This window comes from Falco rusticolus, chromosome 4 (assembly GCF_015220075.1).
Source record: "Falco rusticolus isolate bFalRus1 chromosome 4, bFalRus1.pri, whole genome shotgun sequence".
Lineage (NCBI taxonomy): Eukaryota > Metazoa > Chordata > Aves > Falconiformes > Falconidae > Falco > Falco rusticolus.
In genome coordinates this window covers 99,620,828-99,643,990 of record NC_051190.1, presented here as the reverse complement: position 1 = coordinate 99,643,990, position 23,163 = coordinate 99,620,828, and the positions used below count along the sequence as shown (strand labels likewise).

At 40.0% G+C, this 23,163-nt stretch overlaps 1 protein-coding gene across 1 annotated transcript in view; it reads right to left on the bottom strand.

Moving 5' to 3' along the window:
* Positions 1-1,151: 1,151 nt before the first annotated feature.
* The window catches only part of CPNE4 (copine 4), a 244,814-nt gene continuing 222,802 nt past the window's right edge, over positions 1,152-23,163 (bottom strand). Inside the window, exons 12-16 of the mRNA XM_037386063.1 lie at positions 22,369-22,423; positions 12,585-12,636; positions 10,560-10,693; positions 8,131-8,367; positions 1,152-1,749 (exon numbers count right to left, since the gene is read on the bottom strand). Of these exons, the coding sequence (XP_037241960.1) occupies positions 1,618-1,749; positions 8,131-8,367; positions 10,560-10,693; positions 12,585-12,636; positions 22,369-22,423 (610 nt within the window). The 3' untranslated portion in view covers positions 1,152-1,617. The remainder of the gene's footprint in view (positions 1,750-8,130; positions 8,368-10,559; positions 10,694-12,584; positions 12,637-22,368; positions 22,424-23,163) is intronic.

The window sequence follows — 23,163 nt, the reverse complement described above, 5'->3', positions numbered from 1 at the left end:
GACTAAGTAATAGTGGCTGCTGTTCAATATTCTATCAGCTGAAGGAATCTTTACTAGCAAGCATGAATGATTGCACTGCAGGATATAGATGGAGCAGAACTGAATGTGCTGGGGAGACAGTCACATGCATCTTGGCTATCCCGTTGCCTTCATTTTATGGTACAAAATCATCAATCAAAGCTGATCCCATGGAAGTTACTTCTAAAGGAGAATCAGGGAGCTAGAGTTCTACATTACCTGCAAACTCATTTAAAAATAAATATTTCTAAATCAACCCCCCCTGCTCACAGGTGAGATTTTCCAAAATATTCAGCACTGGCCCCAAATGGCTTCTGGAAGTAGCAACAAGAATGTTTTCAATTCAGTGGGAGCACAACTGATCCAAAGCTGTGCCCTTTGGACAATCGCACACCAATTATTTTTGGTCAAATTTTACCTGTAACTTCTAACAAGTCACATTTTTCACTATTGTCTTTTAGCAAATGAAGAAGCCAAAATTCAAACACGATAAATAACAATGGTCTAATTTCTTCATTTATATACATAAATATGTCAACAGAAAGATCAATACACTGCCAATCTGTTCTTCTGTGTCCTCTTTAGGGGAATAAAAAAAAAAGCGGATGGAAAATTATTTTGGTACAAAGGCAGTTTTCTGTGACACACGAATGATCTGCATACGCATGAAGTTTGTCACAAAATCAGGCTGTGTGAAATTTCTTTCAGAAAATGTGTCACGCAAAGTTTGATATTGGGTATGAGTTTAAAACATACAAATGAAACAAAATAAGAATTCCCAAACATAAGAGATTATAACTTTTTTTAGCCAAAACACAACCTGTTTGAAAGCCAGCCAGACCATTTGAATTAAGTAGGCATATTTTAAGACATGCAGTCCTGATGGATTAAGCCCTCCAAGCCAGACCTGTTTACAGCTATGGACTGAACCCTCCAGAACAACCAGATACGTCAGGCTTTTGAAAAATTGCTGCTCAGGCCACAGACTGAGTGGTCATGTTTGGGTGGCCATGTTACAAGCTGCTAACATTAGAAATGCCCATGCTTCAGGCCAATATCTCTTGAAACACTTTATTACCCTTTTATTGGAATATGGAAGTTGAAAGCAGGCAGCCTTGTGGCAGAGAGAGAAATAAAGACAACTGCAAAACTGTGTTGTTTTTATTTTAAACATGCAAAATACAGTTCATGCATCTGCCATTTTGAAAAATCTCTCAGTTCTTAGCAGATTAAACCAAATACTTTTTGGCTATCAACTCTCAATAAATATTTCAAAATGCTTTACAGTGTAAAGATAAGAAATTTAGCAAAATTTGAACAAACCTGTATAAAAAACAGATACAGATAACTTTTTATTTCAACGCGACATGCTGTAATGTAAAGAGTTCACTTTTTTTTTCTGGATTTTTTTTCTCATAAAAAGTTTTCAACAATACAACTGCTTAACAGATTTAAGCCTTTAGGCTACACATGCAAAAAAAATGGTTATTTTAGTTAAAAATCACCAAAACGTGCTATTTTTTTGTTTCATTTTTAAGTACAGTAGTTGTAGACAGTAGCATTTTTCTTTTTTAATTTTGTAAAAGAGTGCAGGCAGGTTCATGGAGCTAGTGTCCTGGAAGACTCGTACTCTGACATACATTTTGGTTTTATCCCTTTGCCATTGTAATAGTCCACGACTTGGTTTGGAACTTCAGCCAAAACGCTTTTTGCTAGAGCAGCTGGGGATGCCTGCAGGAAATGGTAGAAAACAGAAGCGTTAACCTGTCTCTCTGTTAGAAGTGCCATGGGTTTTCGAGGCATTGATGCCATGAAATCGAGGTGGGAAGTATGGTACAGAAATGGAAGGCAAAAAAGACTCAAAGTGAGTGGCACTGTTGCTGGAAACTCATTTTATCAGTCAGTTTGGGCATGTAGCTGTAACTGCCTGAAAGTACACTAAAGCCAGAGGTGCTCTACATGTTCTTCAGGTCTGTTTGGATTATTTTAAGTTCAGGCTAACTGAAATTCCCTGCACTCTGAGAGCACCATATTGCAATGAAAAGGGCTTTAAAGACTCCATTCATCAGTACTCAGCACAGAACCCTGCAGAGTTGCAAGATGAACATGAATGCACATCACTGTAAAATGGAGGCCCTCCCTTGTCACCATTCTGCTTGTCAGGTGCATGGTGTTTTAATGGCTGGGCAATTTTTTATTTCAATAAAAAGTAGTTTGTTTTTATTGAAATTAAACCATGGTCAGGACAAAGCTTCAGTCTAGGCTTTGTGGAGGCTTTAAAGCTCTTCCTGCAACACATAAATGGAGGGTGTCAACTAGACTTAGGAACTGCTGACCTTGAAATAAAGAGATGGATATAGAGATGACCACTGGCTTTTCCCCTGGACAGGAAGGAAGGCTACCTTTCAGTGCAATGAGAAACCATGCCCTCCATCAGCAACACACAATTGCTGCCTCACACTCTGACAATGCCTAATTTTAAGCAGCAGAGCCTGTGGATGTTTTGTGGGCAACCATTACCTACATGTGCTGGAGGGATTTTCCTTGGTCCCTGAATTCAACAGTAACAAAACTGGACTCCTCCTGTACTCCCATGCAGCCCAACAGCACCTAATGCAAGTGCCTGTATGTCCATTTGAGAGGTTTAAACTGATGTGTTCATCTCCGGATAGAGCACCCATGGATCACCAATTGCAGCTCGGACGATGCATGGGTCACACTTTTCTGCACACCAAGTGCTTTTTCCCACATTAACGAACACTTCCCTCCTCACGGTCTGTTAGGGTGTCAGCCAGATTTAAAAACTACCTTGTCACAAAGTAGTTATATTGACTGTTTATTGCCTTGCCCTATTTCATGGGGTGGGATCCTTATAATTCCAGTCTTAAAATCAGGTTTACATAGGATGTAAATGGTAAACTATTTATAGGCAAGTTAATCTGGGGTTGCAGAAAGCTCCATTGCTATTATAAATTCCAGTATCAAATGCTACAATACTATAAATACAAAGATAATGCTAGCAAAAGCAGAAACAAAACTAGTTTTTGTATTATGGTATTTTGAGTAACATATGTGATTAGTAATGAATAAAATGAACTGCTGTTTTCCTACTGTGACATTTATACCAAAATATTTGTGCAGGCAAAAAAGCCTGCACCATTTCTGCATGAACAAACTGGCAAAGCAGAGCCCATACTTTCTGTAACAGCACAGCAACCCTCTTCAGGTGTTACACAGTAACAGAACCCATTTATTTTAATCCTTTAGAGTGAAACGCATGGTTTTCCACAGTTGCTGTTCTTGCGTAAACCTGTTCTCACCGAAATCAGCAGAAAATACCCCTTGGAGTCTGGCAAATAGCTGATTTCTATTTCACTACTGAGAATTACTGTTTTTATAAATCTTCTTCCCAGTGTGCCAAAGCAGTGTATACCTTAGCCTGCTTCTGTGCCACCTTACCAAAAATACAACCCTACAGAAAGGGTAAAAACAGGGCATGGGGGAAGAGTCCTGGGCTTGGCTGCACACACAAGCCCTAGCGATCAGGAAACTTCCCTCTGCTCTATCTTGGAAAAAAACAGGAGCATTTGCCATCAGCCCCTCTGGATCATGTGTAGTCCACATGTCTGAACACTGGGCCAACACTCATCTCTCTGCATCATCCTCCTGCTGCCCCTTCTTTCTCTCCTGATGCCACATCCATTCTTCCTGAACAAAGGGTCAGCCCTTCAGAACAGGCTCTGTCAGGGCTCAGATGCACAGCTGAATCACCGCCAATTGAGGAGTCAGCTATGCACTCCTTGCCCAGCGTGCATGTGAAGTAAAAAGCCTTTCACTGACGTTTAAGCTAAGGCATTTACTGTGCCCACAGGCTCACAGGCAACATGCAGCCGCACACAGAGTGGCCCTGGGGTAGCTGGCTTGACTCTGTGCTTCAGTCTGAATACGGACAGCTGTTACTTTACAGAGTTTTATCATGCTAGTGATGTCAGTTGGTTCTGGGGCTCTTTCTAGCAGGGAGCATCCCAAAACCAGGTCAGGGGTGATTTCCTGTCTGACAATTTGGGCCATCTGTACCTTACATACTTTTGTGGTGGTAAAGCACTCTTACTTCTAGACAAGATAGCACAAAACAGGATTTGTGTAAGTAAGAATCAGACCCAGTAATTTCTGAGCTAAAATCCATCCCCAGTTCAGCAGTGCTAGGTAAAGGTTACCTTAGCTGAGTTTTTAACATGGATGGTACATTAATATTTTACTGTAATGTTTTCTCCACTGTTTAACTCCTATGCTTGAAAAGCATCCTAGCAATAAACACCTCAAGATGAATAGTTCTCAGCTGATGGCTAATACACAACAATCAGATCAGCCAGCAGCAGGAATATAATCCCCTTTGATGATAATTGGTGTATATTACAAATTACTATTGATTCAGTTCTATAGCTTCACTGTGCTTAATCTTTAATTACAATGCATAGTGTGAAACATTGCTCCTTGCAAGTAGTTTAAGAGCTGTGCTTTTCACATTTGTGATATGTGTTATTAAGTCACAGTTGTTAGCCTTTATGATTAAATACAAGGCAGAGTAGAATACAATCTACCCGTGGCATCAGATCTATGCACAGTAAATAGATCGTGCATCCTAAAGGCAGAAAATTTAATCTCTTAAAATATGACTGTGAATGGATTGAGACAAGCAGTTTTCTTCAACTACATTTCAGCGATTGTGAGCATCACTGTTCAGATGAAGGACACTCACATTGCTGGGGTGGTCATAGTTATTGAAAGAAGAAATTCACTTGGGTTCAGGGAAAATATTTTCCTTTTGTTTGTTATGTTCCCCTGTAGTGAATTGCATCTGTCACTATACAATGGGACATCTTTTAAAGCAGTAATGGTTAACCTTGGTTTTATCAAGCCTCTGCAACTATAAGATTTGCCAAGAATCATATAAATGTTATTAATTTGATAGCTTCAAATGTATTCCTTAAAGAGAGAGTCAAAAAGGTAAGATGCTTTACTGAAGTAATCCTGACAAACTACATCATATAGGGGATTAAACCCCTACAACAGAGCTTTCCGTCTACATTGGGTCATAAGCCAGTAAAACACGGAAGGAGGTATGAAGTTTTAGCTTTGTGAATAACTGTAACTAATTGAAATATGTTAAATACCCCTATGAGTGCCATGCAGCATCAGAAGCTTCTCTGAAGTCATGCTTATAAAATAAAAGGGATTCACTCTGTAGATTACTTTTTAAAACTTCTTTCTCCCTCCTTTCGATTTTCTCACAGGAGCAGCTTTTGGATAGACTATTTTTGATGTCTTTGGATAGATATGAGATTTTGAGTTACAGGCTGACCTGAGACTTGAAGTAATGAAAAAAAAATATCATTTGGGTTGATTCCAAATGAATTTTGGTTTTTTGTTCCAGCAGAACAAAAAATAATTGCTCACAAATAACATTTTCTTCCCTCCTTCCATCAGTAGTTGAGGTAATACGGATTTAGGCATAAAGAAATACTTGATTTATCAGAAAAACCTGTAAAACTTATAAAACCTGATTTGCAGTCTTTCTAAAAAGATCCTTCAACATTTTTTTGCTGCTTAATACACTAAACAGAAGATACATTGACAAAAGGGATCTGATTTTTAACTAAATACATTTCTTACTTATAGCTGTCAAAAGTAATATGCTGATTTATTGTAATTCTTGTGTTTGACCAGAACTAATCTGACAGAAATCTCCCAGATGTATTAAATTCACATTTCTCTGTTGGGAAAAATAAGTTCGAATCAAAACATCACACTCATTTCTCCCATGAAAAATGATTGCACTATTTGATGCAAAAGGCATGATCTTTTGTTTGTGCTGAGGATAAATAAGCAAGATAGCTGTGAATGTCAGTTTGTTAAGAGAGGTATTATTTGGCATATAGCAACAAAGACATTCAACCAGAAATGGCTATTGTTATGGGCACTCATCCATTATACCGACATTTGTTGAAATACTGAAAAATCACAATAAACAGCCTAAATATCGAGTTGCATAAGATATACTGGCTTTTCTGATATAGCAAATACATTACCTATCTCTGTATTATCTCTGCTACTGAGAGAAAAGGGGAGAAAAATATCACTATTTAACAAGAGCAATACATTTTTAAGATTTCTATCCTCTCCCAGTACTGAAGAAGTTAAACTAAACCAGCTAAAAATAATATATGCTTGTCATTTGACCAATGCTAGCAATTAAAATCACACATAGATTCACTCACAAGTTAACACCAGAGGCACAATATATTCAGTGCCCAGAACTGCAACTGCCAGCATTAATCTATTCAATCAAGGAAGATTTCAACTTCGTTATAAAATCACAAAATGAAACTAAAAATAACAAATGCAGGTGGCTTTGCCAGTTCCTTGCAGAAACATGTTTTTGTTTCTGCAAAAAAAGTAGGTCTAGCACTAGCCCATAAATAACTTCCCTCTCAACACTTTTACGATAGACTACAGCACAGCACTACGCACTTGTGATTATCTGATGAAGGAGAATCACAAGCTATGAGCAGGTCATGCTCATACTTCATTCCAGCTGATAGGTGACTGAGTGACACTGTCAGCATAGAAATGTATGTATCTACAGTTCAGTGGCAAAGCTGCAGCCATTTGGCATGGTGTCACCAAACTAGTAGTGCAAGGTGAGTTTTCCCTCCTTGAGGATCTATTGTTTACCTAAAGGTAGAGGGAAAAGAGGAACAAGCTTGTTTCTCTTACTCCTCAGTGAAGTTTGTGAAAGTAAGTGCGTCTAGATCTAAGACAAATATGGCAAAATTGTATTTTTAAGTGAGAAAAGAACAACTCTTGAGAAGAGGAGAATAAAATGAAAGTATCTTGGAAGCAGCAAACAGAAAACAAATATCTCCTGTGGTAACAAGAAGCCTAGAAAAACTAAATAAATGTAAGCACTACGAACCCATATGCAGACCAAAACCAACCCAGAGTTGAAAACTTCTGTGTGACATATCCAGATCTAAGGATCACTAGTGTATGGGAACAGATTGGAAAAAGCAATCTCATGAGGAGAATGATTCAATGACACTGTGGGATAAAGAAATTTTCAAATCAAATACTAAGGATATCCTTCTTAGACACTAAGGTGAGCAAAAAACCTGTCTGGAGACCCACTTAAATATAACAGAAGGACTGAGGGGCAGGAAGGGAGAGAAAGATGGAAAAACAGAAGGAAAGGGATGTGATCAGCAGCATCACCAAATGACCATTCCATGCCCCCATATGGAGGCAAAGGGCCCTGAAAAAAACATCTTTGTGTGGGAAAGCTCCTTCGGTGGGTGAACACTGTTTCTACCCATCTGCTGAGAAAGTCCTCGGAACAGGTGCTGCAATGTAGGGCAGGTGACTGAGGAGAAAAGTACACAGCCAAGGCATTATTTCAGATTTGGCAATTTAATGTTGGGTTTGTCCCTTCCTCTCCTACAGAGTGTCTCCTACACCACATTGGGCTTGGATAGAAACAGCTGGATGAGGGCACAGGGAATCTCTTAGTAACACCACTTTTCTGGTTGTGTTCTTGTATAGTATTTGAGGAAAGGGCTTGGAGGCAACCAGGATGCTGTGGGTGGATAGTCCTGCCTTTGAGAACTTAGGGACCTAAATTTCAGTAAGGAAACAGCCTGCTGGGGAACACTGTGAGTACAAATTCACAGCCATTTCAGCTGTCTGTGGAAATGAAGGGATGGAAAGAAGAATGAAGTGGTCCTAATAACAGGTGCAAAGAGAATGGAAAAGAGATACCAGGAAAAAAAAAGTAAGGGAGAGCAACCACACTAAAATCAGGGGGAAAGTGGAAGTAAAGACTGGCACCGTAAGAAGTATATGGATTCTGCCCCATCTTCCTTTCCCACCCTTACCATCTCACTAATGCAGCACATTTCATTCTGTATTCCTTTTAGTCTCCATTTCTGACACAATAATGCCATAGACTTACTAAACATTTCATGCCCACCCAAAGTTATGCCCAGCCCCAGGGACTGTTCAATATATGTTATATACATTTACCCTTCTGCAGAATGGATGGAAAAGTCAGCTTACATGTTTGAAGTTCCTAAATGGCACAAACTGGACAATGTCTCGAAGCACAGGCTCGCCCTTGGGAGACCTCAGGATCCCATCATCACCATCCAGCATCTGCATGTCACTAAAATCAGCGTTCCCCACCCCGACGATGATGACTGACATGGGAAGGTGAGAGGCATGGACAATGGCCTCTCTGGTGTCAGCCATGTCTGTGATGACGCCATCCGTCAGGATCAGCAAGATGAAATATTGCTGAAGTTGTTGGACAAGAAGTGAAAAATTACATCATTAGTCAATCTTCCAAAGCTGCTTGCCTTTTTCCAGTATAAAAGTGTTTCTGGTAAATCACTCATGGACTTTTTTAAATAGAAAAGAGGCTCAAGGGTTAAGTGCGTTTCCCGTCCAAACTTCCTTAGCTATTAATTTCTCCTCTTCTGGAGTTTAGCTGTAGTTCAGGTAATTTCCATGAGCTTGAGGGAGCCAAGGGATGCAGTGTAGAAAAGGGAGTTTCTAGCTGCTAGGGCTAGGAGAGTCAGGACTTTGGCTGGGAAGTCTGGATTAGTCCTGAGATCCTCACTAGCCCTATTTTCATCTCCTGCACAATCACTTCTGCTGACAGTTTCTGATTACTTTTTTTTTAACCTTTGGGATCCAGTGGGAGGCATGGAGGGATAGGGTACTGAAGTGTTACAAGCTTGTAGCAGAGCTGTCAGGGAGGTTATGACAGCACTTTGCAGAGGAGCTTTTCTAACAGGTAAGTAGGATGGGTGCAGCTGTCTGCAAACTGGAGGCTGACCCACTGCCACCTGTGGGAGAAGCACCACACCATGGCAGGCCTACTGCATTCTGCGGAGTAACCGGGTCCCTGAGGAGAGCAAGGGCATGTGCAGGGAGGAGTATACCCATCTTCAAACACTTCATAGACAGCCCTGAAGAGATGTTTTCTCATTCTCAAAAGGAGAGCAAGAAATTTTGTGCACTTTTTTTTTCTTTCCCAAAACTTCAAAGCCCACTGAACTGGAATCATGGGCTATGATACATCTTCACTTGGTAATGGGGAAGGGTAACTCTCACTAGGTTGCTTTATGAATTGTTAGGCAGCTGGAGTCATTTAACAAACATGCATTAATAGGAAAAATGAACAGGTCATAGAATTTGGTCACTCTGCGCAAGCAATACCAACACACTAAACATCATTAAAGTTTGTGTATACACAGCCATATAAACTCAAATGTTCTGTTCATCACTTCCTGCCATGAACAAAACAAAACATACAGGGAGAAAACCTTATATTGAAGACTTATGATATAAATTAATTCATTTTTCAAACAGAAAGAGGGGAAGCTTAAGTTTAGAAGAACAAAGCAACTTATTCAATATGACATACTAGTTCAGAGGCAGCACTGGGAACAGAGTGAGCCACCTCAGGATTAGGTGGATATGGAAATTCAAACATACCAATTCCCCATTTTAGGACTGGGACCTAAATACTATCAAGATCCTAGAGATGGCAGTGGAGTCATAATCACAAGCTGACTCATAAGCAGAAATATTTGGGAACTGCTGCCTTAATAGGACTTAAAAAAAGGCTCAGCACATGAAGAAAGCTTAGAGAAAGCTCTAGGCCTGGTGATGAGATGCATATCGGTGTACAGCTCTCTTCTGTTCATATACACAGGCATTTTACTTTCTGCAGTATACAAGTTCTCTGTTACATCCTTTATTCCCACAACACTATAAATGTTTCAGGCCTACTTACTCACATATTCTCTCATCTCCCTTTCTCCCTTTCGTCTAGAAGGCAGGAGAAAACCAAGCCTAATGCATTTCAAAGATGTACATTTAAAACACAATCTAGGCTTAAGTCTTCTAGCCCAAGAAATCTGTTGTGGGTTTTATGTCAGATGCAGGCTAACAGACTTGTCTCCTGATTTCTAAAATGCATGCGATACTCCATGTCAGTAATAGCAAATTGAAAACTACACTGAAAATCCCTACAGTTTTCAAAGGAATGGTTAGAAAAATCCCCTAGCTGAACAAAAGAGTCTTAGTACATCCTCTGCAAGAGACTTGAAACTGGGTGAGTGTAGGGAATGGTTTGAACTCATCTACTTGTATGATCAACACTCTTTGGGCTTGGCCTCTAAATTTTTGTAACCTTAGTGGCGCCATTTATGTTTACACAGTGAAGAATTGGATGTCTTACAGTAGCTTTAAAAGCAGGAAACAGAACAGTGAGGGCAGAATTTCAAGTTGTGACTATCAAAGCTATAAAGGCCAGATACATTGCCCCAGCTGAAACAGACTCAAGCTGCCTTCTGTGAAGGCAGTTAGTGAAAACTGTGAAGGCATGATTTACATACATGAAAAGGCCTTGTATTGATGGCCTACAAAAGATCCATCACAAGACAAGAAAAAAGCCAAACACAGCATTATGTCCTTACCGAGGCCTCCTTGGTGTTGGTCTCCTCTGATGCTGATTTTGCCACTTTCTGGATGATGGGAGCAATGTTTGTAGGCCCATATAGCTGCAGCTTGGGAAGGCAGCTCTGATAAGCCTCCACAACACCTTGTATTCCTGGCACAAAAAGCCACACAAAAGGAAAATAAATGTGGAGTACATCACCAATATCATGCTTGTTTAAAATGTAAACAACAGGCAGGATCTTACTGAATAAATTTTAAATATAACATGATTAGCAAGGACTAACTGCTTCAGATAATTTCCAAGAAGTTGTCTCTAGCTGTCTTGAATCTAGTTTGTAATATATATAATTCATTATACCATGCTTCTCCTTTCCAGGAGTTTTTAATGTCTGCTTTCCATCTATCAGCTCGCAATGCCATAGCTTCCATCCTTGTCAGTTCAAGGTGGAAGTGATCACTTCCTGATCACCAGCTAAGATTCATCAATCTTGGGGTAGACATCAATCAAAAACACTTCAACACTTCTCTCTTCTCCTCTTCAGATACATATTTATTTCTGTTTATCATGGTAGTTATCAGCAAATTTGCCCTTTGTACTTATAACTTAGAGCTGTCAAGGAATTCAAACATCTTTTCAAATACCTGACTCCCCTGTGCTAAGAAAATAATTTTTCAGGGTGAATTTGCATAATTGCTCACAGGTTGAATTCAGCTATGACCAAAACACTGTGAAATCTTGGGAGAAACAGCAGGATGCTTTGCAGTCTACAGAAAAATCAGCTTTAGTCAAGAAGTTTTGATGGAAAGCTAGCTATTTTTGGCTTTTTTATTTCAGGATATGTAGCCAGACTTCTGCTGACACACTTGAAAGATCACAGAATGGAAACTGGTGTTTTCAATCATCAAGAAGAAGGATTTGTTGAAGTGATGCATGTTAGCCTCAACATTCAGAACTCCCAGCTTACCAGACCTAAAGGATTAGAGGTCAAAAGTTGGAAAGAAAGTGATAGACTGAAGAGCTTTGTAAAGGATGCTGAAGAACGGAATTACTTCAATAAGATCCTAAGCCAGTTTCAGTTTGCACTGAGACTAGCTCACTCAGGATATTTTACTCAACCATGTTTAGAGGATATATGGGTGCAGACCGATTACTAACAAATCACAGGGAGCTGTAATTGCTTTACAACAATACACCTGAACCTCCTATGAAAAAATGGTGGAGAACGCAGTCTTCTCTCTTTATAGCTACATATTTTTCTATTGCAGTGCTCACAGACAAAAGAACACGCTCCAATTATAGCTACGATTGGCTAAAATGTAATGTTACAACATTTCCCTTGGTAATTCCAGTGACTGAATTACATATTGCAAAACTAACGTTTGTCACTTACAAAGACAAGACATACAGCAACATCTGCTATGTGAATCTGGCCTCTGACTACCAAGGATTAGTGAATATTGCTAGAACACACCAATACCCTACACTGTGTTACAACAATCTCCTACTGCATTTGCTGTCATGGAAGTACGCTTCCTCTACCACAGTAGTCCTCAGCTTTACCCTGACCCTTTGGTGCTGGATGTCACTGGGCTGATTTGCAGCAGGCTACTGTAGCTACAGGTCTGGCCAAAGAACTGGCTCCAAGCTGAGGGAATCTTTGATCACAGAGGTTCACAGCCTGCTTTTGCATGCTCTGCCCTTCTTAGCTGCACAACCTATGTTGTTGATGTAGCTGAAGATCTGGAATGAATCTAGAAGACAAGGCTTTAGTTTTCAGGAATTGCTAGTGATTTGGGAAAGTACAAGTGCTGAATGTCCAAGATGGTATACTTTCAAAGGGACATATTTTTCAGGAAATTAATGTGTGGCACTTTCTCAGGTTTCTAAAGCTAAGCCAAATGGCTTGGAGTCTGTCAGGTTTCAAAAATCCTGGCTGCTTTCTTTAGAAACCACTTTGGATAACACAGGGGATACAATGAAAAATGCAAGCACATTTTGCACACAGCAAAAATACGGCAGTCTGTCCTAATGTGAGTGTTACCTGCACATTCTGGGTTGTCTTCATTGAAATTAATTGCAAAATCATGAGAGACCTGCAGATAAACAGAAAGAAGAGAAGACTGTAGTCAGAAAAAATATTCCAAGAGGACCTGCAGTTAAACAGCATTTACATTCTTTCTGCATGAAACCAGAGATCTCCCCACAGAAACAAAGTAATAAAACTAGAATCAAACTCATCAATAACAACAATAAACCCAAGAAAAAATAGCACAAAGAAAAAACACCCAAGTCCCTGAGAAATCGCATAAATATGGTGTCAGGACTGGGCTATCAATGCCAGGCACTGAAGAGGGAACTATGGCTGAGGAGATTTAAACGCCAGCTCTCCCTAACTCAGCATCTCAAACTGCAGGAGAGAGAAAGCAGGTTGTGATACAGAACTGACAGAAAATCAGCCCCCTTCTGAATCCTGCACTCACATCTGTGACCAGTTCCTCATTTGAAGGCCATGGGAATACTGGGAAAAAATATTCTTCAAAGAGATCAAGGAAGTCACCCAGACCCTCTGTGAAATAATAATGTAAGAAATTTAAGGGGTCGAAGCTGGTTAAGAAGTTACGTTAGGCTGGGGGGAAATTAATAAGAAAAAACCTGAAGACTCTTGTTTTCCCTCAAATTTAGTGAATATCCCAGCCCCCACCCCCACCCCCACCCCCCACCCCCCAAAGAAATGACTGTGAACACAAAAAGGTTGCTGATTTTCTAATAAAACAATGTATTGTATCTTTCAAGGCTTAGGAAAATAATACAAGGCTTCTGTATGCACAAATAATGCAAGAGAATGCAAGTCTCAGGTTCCAGGCTTCCTCTGTCTGTTGCTTAGAGTTCTGCATCCACAGCACAAATCTGTTGGGACTGAAACTTTCTTCAGATGCTCTTTTCTGGTTCTAAGTTTTGTTCTTGCCTGCATTTTCTCCAGATTCCTTTTTGCTCCTTTGTTTGATCAATAAGAAGGCTTGATTCCTTTTAATCTCAGCTCTGAAGCTCAGTTTCTTAATTCTCCTGTTTGTCTTAAATTGTCTTGAATGAAGCCCAACTTTCGTCTTGCAATGCAATCTATACCTACATCTACATCTACATCTATATCATCTATGTATTTGGTATGCAAAAGGTGGATATGGCCAAGAGTTAAGCAGGTGATTTGCGTAATTTAAAGTTGACATCAGGTATATCATCCCCAATTCATGAAGGCATTTACATATCTAACTCCAATTACACACATTTGAGACTTTATAGATCTCTGTAGGGCCTTCAGAAGCACCAACGGTCCTAGTCATATGGAAAGCAATCTGTTAACTCCCTTACAATGGAACCTGGATTATGTGCAGAGAGAGATTTATTTGTTGGACATCGCTGTTTTATTTGCTAGTTTAGACAACTTGACAGCACACAGAAACTGGTCTATGACTAACAGACCCATAGATCAAATGTGATTACAGAGAAACTTCTGTGAAAGCAAAGTGGTGTAAGTTGGCTAATGACTGCCAAAGAGAGTTTCTCATAAATTGAATTTCCCCATCAGATGCTGGCCTTGCTTACCCCAGTGATGCTCAACATTGCTTATTAAGAGGTTAAATAAAGCAGGACTTCTACCACAATGGTAAAGGACTGAAGCAAAAACTCACTGACGAAACTGTAGGCACCTCAGCCCAGCCAGGAATTTGGTATGTCAAGCATCAGTTGCCTTTTATGGAGGGTTTTGTGTGGGCCATTCAGGCTACCCTACTTGGTCACGGAAGATAATCCATGAAGTCCCTACCTATGTTCCTCACTGAGCAGGCACAGAAGAGCAGGGCTGTCAGTTACACTCAGTAACTCAGAAGTGCTCCAGAGCCCTTCTGTCTGGCCGCTCTGCTATGTCTCTGTACACTTTGCCCAGCTGGTATCTGCCAGACTCATGACCAGCTGCAGGCCAAAGGTAATTGCAGCTGTCAAGAACAATTATATGAATTTTCACTCACTGATGATTTTTCTGTTGTTTCAGTAGCCCTCCTTCCTTTAGGTTCTCTATATTTTGTATTAACTGCATCTCAAGAGCAAGAAGGACAGTGATGCATGTTTATGTATTGCAGGCTGAGTCTTTCAACACTGTGACCCTTCAGTGATTTTGTTTTCTCCAAATGCATTCAAAATTATAGCTAAAGGAGTATCACAATTCTTTTCCAGAGCTATGAATACAGTATTTTAATCTCACGTGCAAGCATAGGCTGGATCCTTTTGTTGCTATACCTCTTTCAGAATCACACTATGCAAACAATTTATCTGGTTCAGAGCTAAGGCACCCAGTCTATTATTTAAGAAAAAAATGTAGACAATGGTTCAGGCTAACAAGGAAAGCCCAAGTCTAGTAAGTGTGTACAATGATCCAAAAAATATTACTATCTGAGCAACAGCTGCCATCCTCCCAAAGCAAATGTGCCTTCACACATTGTCATCCTCATTTACCAAGAAGAGTATTGAAACGTATCCTGAAGATAGGACAGGAAACACGGTGAATGTGCAAAAGATTAGGTTGTTTCCTATGCCATCTGAACAATATATCACAATTTAAACAAGATGTAAGTATAATGTGAAGGGGAGAAGTTCTTTGAGCAGCTCAGTGATGGTTCACAAACAGGAAATCATCACCTAAGGCAAGCCAACTTTTAAAGTAGAGTTCCTCCAGATGCTCAGAACTCATTCTCCACCCAGGTAAGTAAAACCAGCTATGCTTCAACCCACCCCTGTGCTGTCTCCCCTGTGGTGGCCAAAGTTCAAGAGGGTCCAAGCCAGCAGAGACTTCAGACATATGACATGTACTAAAGGCCTTACTGAACTTGGGCTGCTACCTGATAAGACTCCATGTAAAGCCTACTCATGTCAGAAGGTGGTTTGGATCAAAGATTCAATGCTTTTGTTTTCAAAACAGTGCAAGGTAATGAGCCTTCCTCCTTTTTTTTTTTTTTAATTAAACATGCAAGGGCTTTTGTGACTAAAATGCAAACCATGCTGGTGACAGAGGACCAAAAGCTGGTATATTAAATGGCATCTTTCTGATATTGAATGGCGCAGTCCTCATGCACTCCCAGAACTGATAAAGTAATGAGGAAAAGGAGGCAAAACTGTGAACATATAAGATGCTGAAGTCTGGGAAATCCTCAGGGGAAACAAGAAGACACTTGGCTGTTCAGAAGCACTAGGGTGGTTTGTAAAATGGATCAATCTAACAGTCAGGAAATCCTGGAATATGGCAAGTCACACAAACACAGAGTGACTGCTTTACATTAGTGCCTGGCACAGAGAACTTTGCAAAGAACTGCAGATCGTGCTCTGTGGTAGAAGTCAGCCTCATGGTAAGGAATGTCCTCGCAGAACTGTGACTGTGTCATGGACCCTGGATTAAGTTTTGAATATGTAGCTGGCCCTCTGCTCAGCCCTCCTCCTCTCTCTCAACATCAGTCCATAAACTCAATAAAAGGAAAGGAAAGAGAAATTCTGGAGTGCAGAGGTGATTACATGTGATCAGTCTGGCATTACCTGGTTTGCTGCACAAAGCACCACTCAAAGCCTCTACCTATGGGCTTTTACTTGAACTTGACTACATATTAATCTTTTGCCTCTGCAGGACTCCAGATAAATTATTTAGCAGATAAAATCATGGAAGTGGGATTATTAAAGCACAGCTGTTCAGGAACTTCCTGCACAAGGAACATATTATTTCGCAGGTAATTTCTTCAACTTTTTAACAAGAAAAATAAGTAGCTCTACCATATATCATGATGTAGATTACGATGACAGCATTTCTGAGGATATATCAAATAAATAAACAATCCAAAATATTTTTGCTAAGGCAGATTATAGTAATTTTTTGTCTTACTGCTGTACAATGCCTCCATTGCCTGTACATACACAGTGACAAGCACCTACATACAGAAAGGTAGTTGTCCATCAATGTGATGGCACCCATGAGGCTCTTGCAAGAATCATAACCATACTTCCACATGCTTATCACCAGTTTAGTAGAAAAGTCCCCTTGATTTAATGTAGCAGGTAACTTATTTCCCTTGTATTGGGGTGTAATGAAATTCACCCTCTTAGCACGGTCCTTGCTAAATAGGTTTTTAATTAAGTCTGAAAGGAGAATTTCCTAATTAACGAGAATTTCTGAGATTTAAAAAAAAAAAAAAAAGTCTTCTGGACTCAGACTGAAACCTCAGAACACAAACAAAAACCCTGCCTTGGAATCTGACAAATAATAAACCCCCACAAAATCATAAAGCAAATTTCTGCAAAGCTTCTGGACTATACAAAGTCATTTTATTTAAGTTGCATCAAAATATGTTATTCTATTTTGGCCTCCACACTTTTTTAAACCCCTTTAACTGAACTTCCATTTTTTAAATAGAAAGCTGTTTTGACTCAGAAACCACATTTTTCATTCATTTTGCAAATGCTGAATGTGGATGCCTGAATTCTGAGAATCAGTAGTACTTTTTTCCCCTCTCTAGATTGTTAAATTAATTTAACTTAACCTCCCTGTCCTAAATAGCTCCAGCTTTCCTGAAATCTCTATGGTGATGGTACTGGGACTACTTGACAAACAATCTGACAAATTCAGGCATGTTTAGGAATGCTTTCTTACTAATTTAAATAGAGATTGTCAAAAAACCATGAACAATACTTGCATACAAGCATAAAGGCTGAGATGCACAATGTTGAGCACTTATCTGAGAATAATTGAACACTATTAAGCCACTGCCAGTCTGAAAATTAAATATGGAATGCCTGCATATTTTGCAAAAACTTAAGACACTAACAAATTTAAAGAAACATTGCTGAAAAGCTATTATTTTCAGAATGCTCATTAATCAAATAGTTTGGGAGCTGGACAACTTGTGTCTCTGGCTAAGACTATGTTGTAGACATTTCTGCTTGGCAAACCCTGGCCATTTATTTTCCTTTGTACTTGATGTTTGAGCATGCTGCTCAGTTTCCACATGTAAATCCAAGTTGCGTGGATAAGGTGACAAATTCTGCTTTTCCCCTTGCTATGTTACACATCTTTCTGTTGGTTCTTTTTTTGTCAGGTTTGCATGTATTTTTTTCCCTCCAGCTCCTGAAAAGTGCAGGAATCACAAAAAGCATAGCACTTTTCAAGTCCCTTACCTGTGCAGCAAACCAGACAGTGCAGGTTAGGGTTGTGAAGATGCAGTACTGTTTCTGTTAACTGCAGTAAGGTTCTCTCCAGCAGCTCTTCCCAGCATAAGCAGTGGATGAAGCTTTCATTAAGAAATGCAGAAATAACCAGGACTTCTTAAAACAAACTACAAGTTGTTTTGTACTTATTCAGGTCCCAGCCTGCAGTTCTTCTTTAGGAAAGACCACCTCATTATTGGCAATACAACCATCATGGGGCTGACAAAATTCGAACTTTCTTTCCATTTTAACAGTAAGTTTTGTGCTGCTGTGTGTTTTTTCAGCTGCTTTGAGTCCTGCCCGCTAAGAAATCAGTGTGTGTGGTCCAGCTTTCTTTCCTCCTCTTCCCTGTGACCTTTTGCAGCAGTGTCTGAGTCCATATTATCTGCCACCTCTTTGCTTTACGTCAGACTTCTCAGATATTTCTCATTGCAAAAAATAAGTAATGGGCTGCAGACACTGCTGTGGAATAACCAGCATGTTCTGCAAGTTTCATGTGATAGAAACTCAAGAGGGGAACATTGCTCTCAGAGGTTTACTTAGATCAGTGAGCAGGGTGACATGTTTGTTAGGCCTTGGGGAAAAAGGGTCATATTGCCAAACATTAGAAGAAAGATCTCTAAACTGATGCAGAATGTTATATATGGCAGTCTTTCCTTCCTCGCTCCCACAGGTTCCATATACCACTGAGAAACTGCTGGGTTTCTGCTAACAGCTTAAGTGTTTCATTTGGAGCTGAAATGAGGGAAAACCAAGTCAGTGTAACATAGCGGTGTGCTCTGGAAATGGAAATTCTGTAGAAAGCATATACAAAAATATGATTTAAAGGGGTTCAGCCTCAAGAGATTAATTAAGAGCCTGCAGAGGTGGATACTGACATTGTTCTGAAGTGCTAATGTAAAATGGGGGAGGCGGGTATTTTTCCATGGGGAATAATAGTTGGCATAGCAAACATTGCTTTTCTTGTAGCATGTAAAAGGATGTGAGAAGGCTAGCATCTCACTAAACGGACAGGTGGATACTGCCCTCTAGTACCCATCCCAGGCTACTGGCAGGAGCTCAAGACAGCATGAAACCAAGGCACTGGTCTGACAAGGCTGGAAATGGACACCTTTCTCCCATGTGGCTGAGGGCACCAAGGAAACCTTAGCAAAAAATATTAAGAGCTTACGGACAACCTGAAAGCAGTGGCTTTCAGCTGCTAACATTAGTTAGCATTGATTCACGCTGAATAGTGAGTTACAGGACTCATTTTTCCATAGCTTGTGACTGAGCATGATATAAATTAGACATGAATCCACTCGATCCATTTCGCCTACTGTTTTTATCAGGCCGCTTACTTCTGTCCCTCCCTCACTGTGTTACTGTCATGCATATGTTGGTCAGCTTTCATTTAGACTTTCACGGAAGCTATGTTGTTTGAAGGGTCTCATGGTTGGTTACTTAGAAACCCTTGGCAGTGGGAATAATTTTTTTTCCACAGCCCTAGAAATTTGTTGTCTACTGGAAGAAATAAAAGAGCAGCTGCTGGTGTGCAGAGACCAACATGCTATGAGCAGGTTAGATCATCTCATTAAAACTGGAGGCTTGAAAGCAGACACTCTAAAATGAAAAGCTGATCTATCCACATGATGGGGTCAGAACTTGGAATTTCTTGTAATGATTCAAACTAAATTTGAAGATGTGAATTATTACAGTTACGATACTGCTGTCCTGTAATAAAGCAAAAGATATGTATGACTTGTAATACCTTTGACTGATAACATCAAAAGAACTTTTGTGTAGCACAAGATCTGCAGTGTTGCTGTGGTGTCTATAGTGTTACCATATTTTTGCAGAAAAACATGAGAAGTTATGGGAGACAAGTTGGGAATACTTTTTTCTACAGTCTTTCTCACTTCTAATTATAACAGATTCTTCTCTGTTTCTTATGCATCTTGGCTATGTTCCACATCAAACACTGATGTTGCCTTTAAATTAACTTTACGATACCAGTGTAGACTAAATTACTGAAGGATTTTCAGGTTTATTGGTCTTGACTTATAAAGGCATCATGATGAGGCTGACTCTTCACTCTCTTAAAGGGCATATCTTTCAATTCAGAAGTGCAGCCAAAGGCAAGCACAAATTGGGAACTGCTGATACAGTTTATTTTAAGAGGACAAATACATGTATGGACTGTGTAGAGTATCACAATAGCACACAATGGATGGCTGTTAATTCCTAATACAGTTCCACTTGGATGTGTCCATGATAGACACCAAGCAAATTATTTGTGCCCATCTGGGGCACAAGAAGAGCTAGTCCCCCTGCGACATGGTTCTTCTCTTCTTCAAAGTCTTATTACATTGGTAAGCTGATGCCATGTCATTTTATCTTTGTCATTTTCTGTCACAATTTTCCATAGTGGAGATAACAGACATTCTTCTGCCACTCACTTGCATATCCAGTTACTTTGGGACTTGTTTTGTTTCTCACACATGTTATCCACAAGCAAGTAGCTCCATCGTCTTAAGTCCCCCCTTACTCTTCCTGAAGTTCTCAAAATCTGAAGGTCACGATTCATCCCTTTTCTTACTTTGAGAGGTTAGTAACATACAGCAAGACTCTTCATCCATGCATGGGCTACTAAGTTCAGTGCAAGTCTCCAACTTTCTTAAGAGTAGTTGTCAGGAAATTATCCAAACACCAGTTCTGCCAAAGCAGAAAATCAAGTCATGTTGGTGACTGTAGGAATATCTGGTTACAAAGTCCCTCTGAAATCACTTTCTGGCAAGACATGTTTTTCAGCTGACACCTGAGATTTGCTCTCATAATCAGGTGAAGAGGCTGTTGCTGGGGTCTGACAAAACTAGTATGTTGCCAATATGCTCATGTGACCTGAGGCATCAATGCCATCAGCTGATTATTTTGGCTGAGAAAGAAGGAGTCTGTTAATAGCTCGTGCTATTAATTTCACTCTACTGCCATCACCAGCAAAACAGTGAAAAGACTTCAGCTGGCACAGTAACATCTTCCTTCAAGCAGTCCTTAGATAAGGATGGCTCTCTGCAGCTGAAAGAATTGCAAGTTTTCCCCCATGCAATGATGGCCAGTACTGGGCTTGAAAGAATGATCTGGTTGTGATGTATAGCCCAACTCACCCAGTCAACACTGCTATACAGCCATGGGTGGGGAGGCACATATTCATGGCAAAGGGATGGACGTTTGGTAAGTAGATACTGCATTTCACTAATGTATCTGGTGGTAAGAGGCTGCTTATATTTATTCCCTAAAACACTTCCCCCTTATATAGTTGGATATAACCTTATATATGGTTGTCACTTGCTGCAGTTGGATTAGAAAAACAACAGGCACAGATATTCTGTGCACATTTACCACATTAAAATCTATATCAAAGTTCTGGAAGATGTCTCTGATTTTGGAAAGCATTAACACTGGTGTTACTTTTCAGGAACAGAGCACTGCCAACACCTTGTCAGCCACAGTGGTCTTTTTTATAACAGTGCTTTTTAGCATAGAAGGCAATGTTGTTAAGACATATGCTGACTTACCTTAGCCACCTGTTTGCAAGACCTATCAAATTTGCTGTACCTCACTACTGTTATTCTTATGCAGGTATCAAATCTACAAGTCATGAGGAACACACTGGTACATTTTTTTTCATCTGCTGATTCATGCTTTACAATGCTGAGTGACACACAATCCCTCTCTGCACAGAAATTCTCACCTGCCCGGTATTTACCTCCCTACCCCAGCCACAACCAAGAGACACAACTCAGAGCAGGGGACAAGGGGATACTGGATGAAGTCTGCATAATCAGAAGTCTAATGCTGTTCTTTTCTAGCTAGTATCTGAGTTGCAGAATCCCCAGCTAGTTTTTGGTTACTTATTTGTACAGAACTACTCTCCCGCCCACATTACCTCTACATGTGCAACACAAGATCTGAACTTCTGCCTATTTCTTCTTAGGCCTTTCTCTGTTGGATGTTCCTTCTTTTACTCCACTGTCTCCACGCCAGCCCTCCCAGACTGCATATTTACACTCACAATTGCACCATCACTGTGGATCACTCTCATTTTGTTTATAAATACTACTTCTTTCCGGCATGGATACATGCTCTCATATTTCTCTTCCTGGTACTGATAATGTCCACAAATTTGCAGATCAAAACTCTTCTCAAGTCTTTGTTTTCAGGCAGATGTTAAGTCTCTTCATCATAAAGCATGGATGCTAGGTTACTCACTGAACCACATCTTCCAAACATGGTTCCATCAAACCAGGGCTCACAAAGCTTCAAAATATGCTTGGCATGTGTTGTTCAACAAATCAGTTCTCCTCTTACTAGACTAGCATCCGTTATCAAAGCTTCACCGATACCATGACATATTTTGGGTGTAACACAACCATCTTAAGTCTAGCCTTGATCTCTGGTTTCAGTGAGGTATCACTGGGTGAGAATGCCAGATGAAAGAAAACAAGCAGTAGGAGCTGCTTGCCCTAGCCCCTGCCCTGCCCCGAACAATTTCTCCCTTATTTTGTCCCTCACAAACCAAGGAAATTATAAAAAGTAATTTATGCACCTACTTTGTATTCTGGGGGTATCCTTGCTCCGAATCCAAAGGCTGGGAACATTTTGTCACTGAAAAAGAACAACAAAAAAAAAAAAAAAAAGAAAAAAAAAGAGATCCCACAGAGAAATGTATTTTGTTACAATAAACATTTATTCTTCTGTAAGCATTCATCAGAAATGCAAAGCAGTACAACAGTACAGAAATGGCTTCTACATTAAGAGTGTTACATGGCAGACTGGAAGGGTTTTGGATTAGAGAAGCAAGGGCATGTGCTGAGCAGATGGGGGAGTGATACGGGAGATCTTTCAGGGGAATCCCTAGTATTTTTGGGAAGTTAAAATCATTTGGAGAATACTGAGGGATCAAGATATCTTGCATTTCTCCCACAACTGCAGCAACAGGTCTGTATCACCCACTCTTCTGCACTACCTGACTGCAGTATGAGCATGAGTTGTCTTAAGAGCCTGTCACAACATTTATTTCACAGAAATACAGATGTGCTCTCCCAGCTCAGAAAACGGGTATAGTGAAGATATGACTCTGTAATTAAAAGTGTTTGCAAATTTGAGTTCTTACAGTTGTCCAGGTGCAAAATAGACTTCCAAAAATACCTGAAAGGGGCAATTTCACCCCCCCAAACCTGCAGGTTCTGTAAAGTTTTCCTGCATGTTCAGTAGTTCCACTGAAACATGAGATTATTTTAATTAGGCATAGGTTGACTGATAACCTAGCAAATGTGTAGTATGGTCAGTTAGCTTTCAAACACTTACAGAGAGGTTGTTCTACCCCAGTTAGATCTGTAGAGACA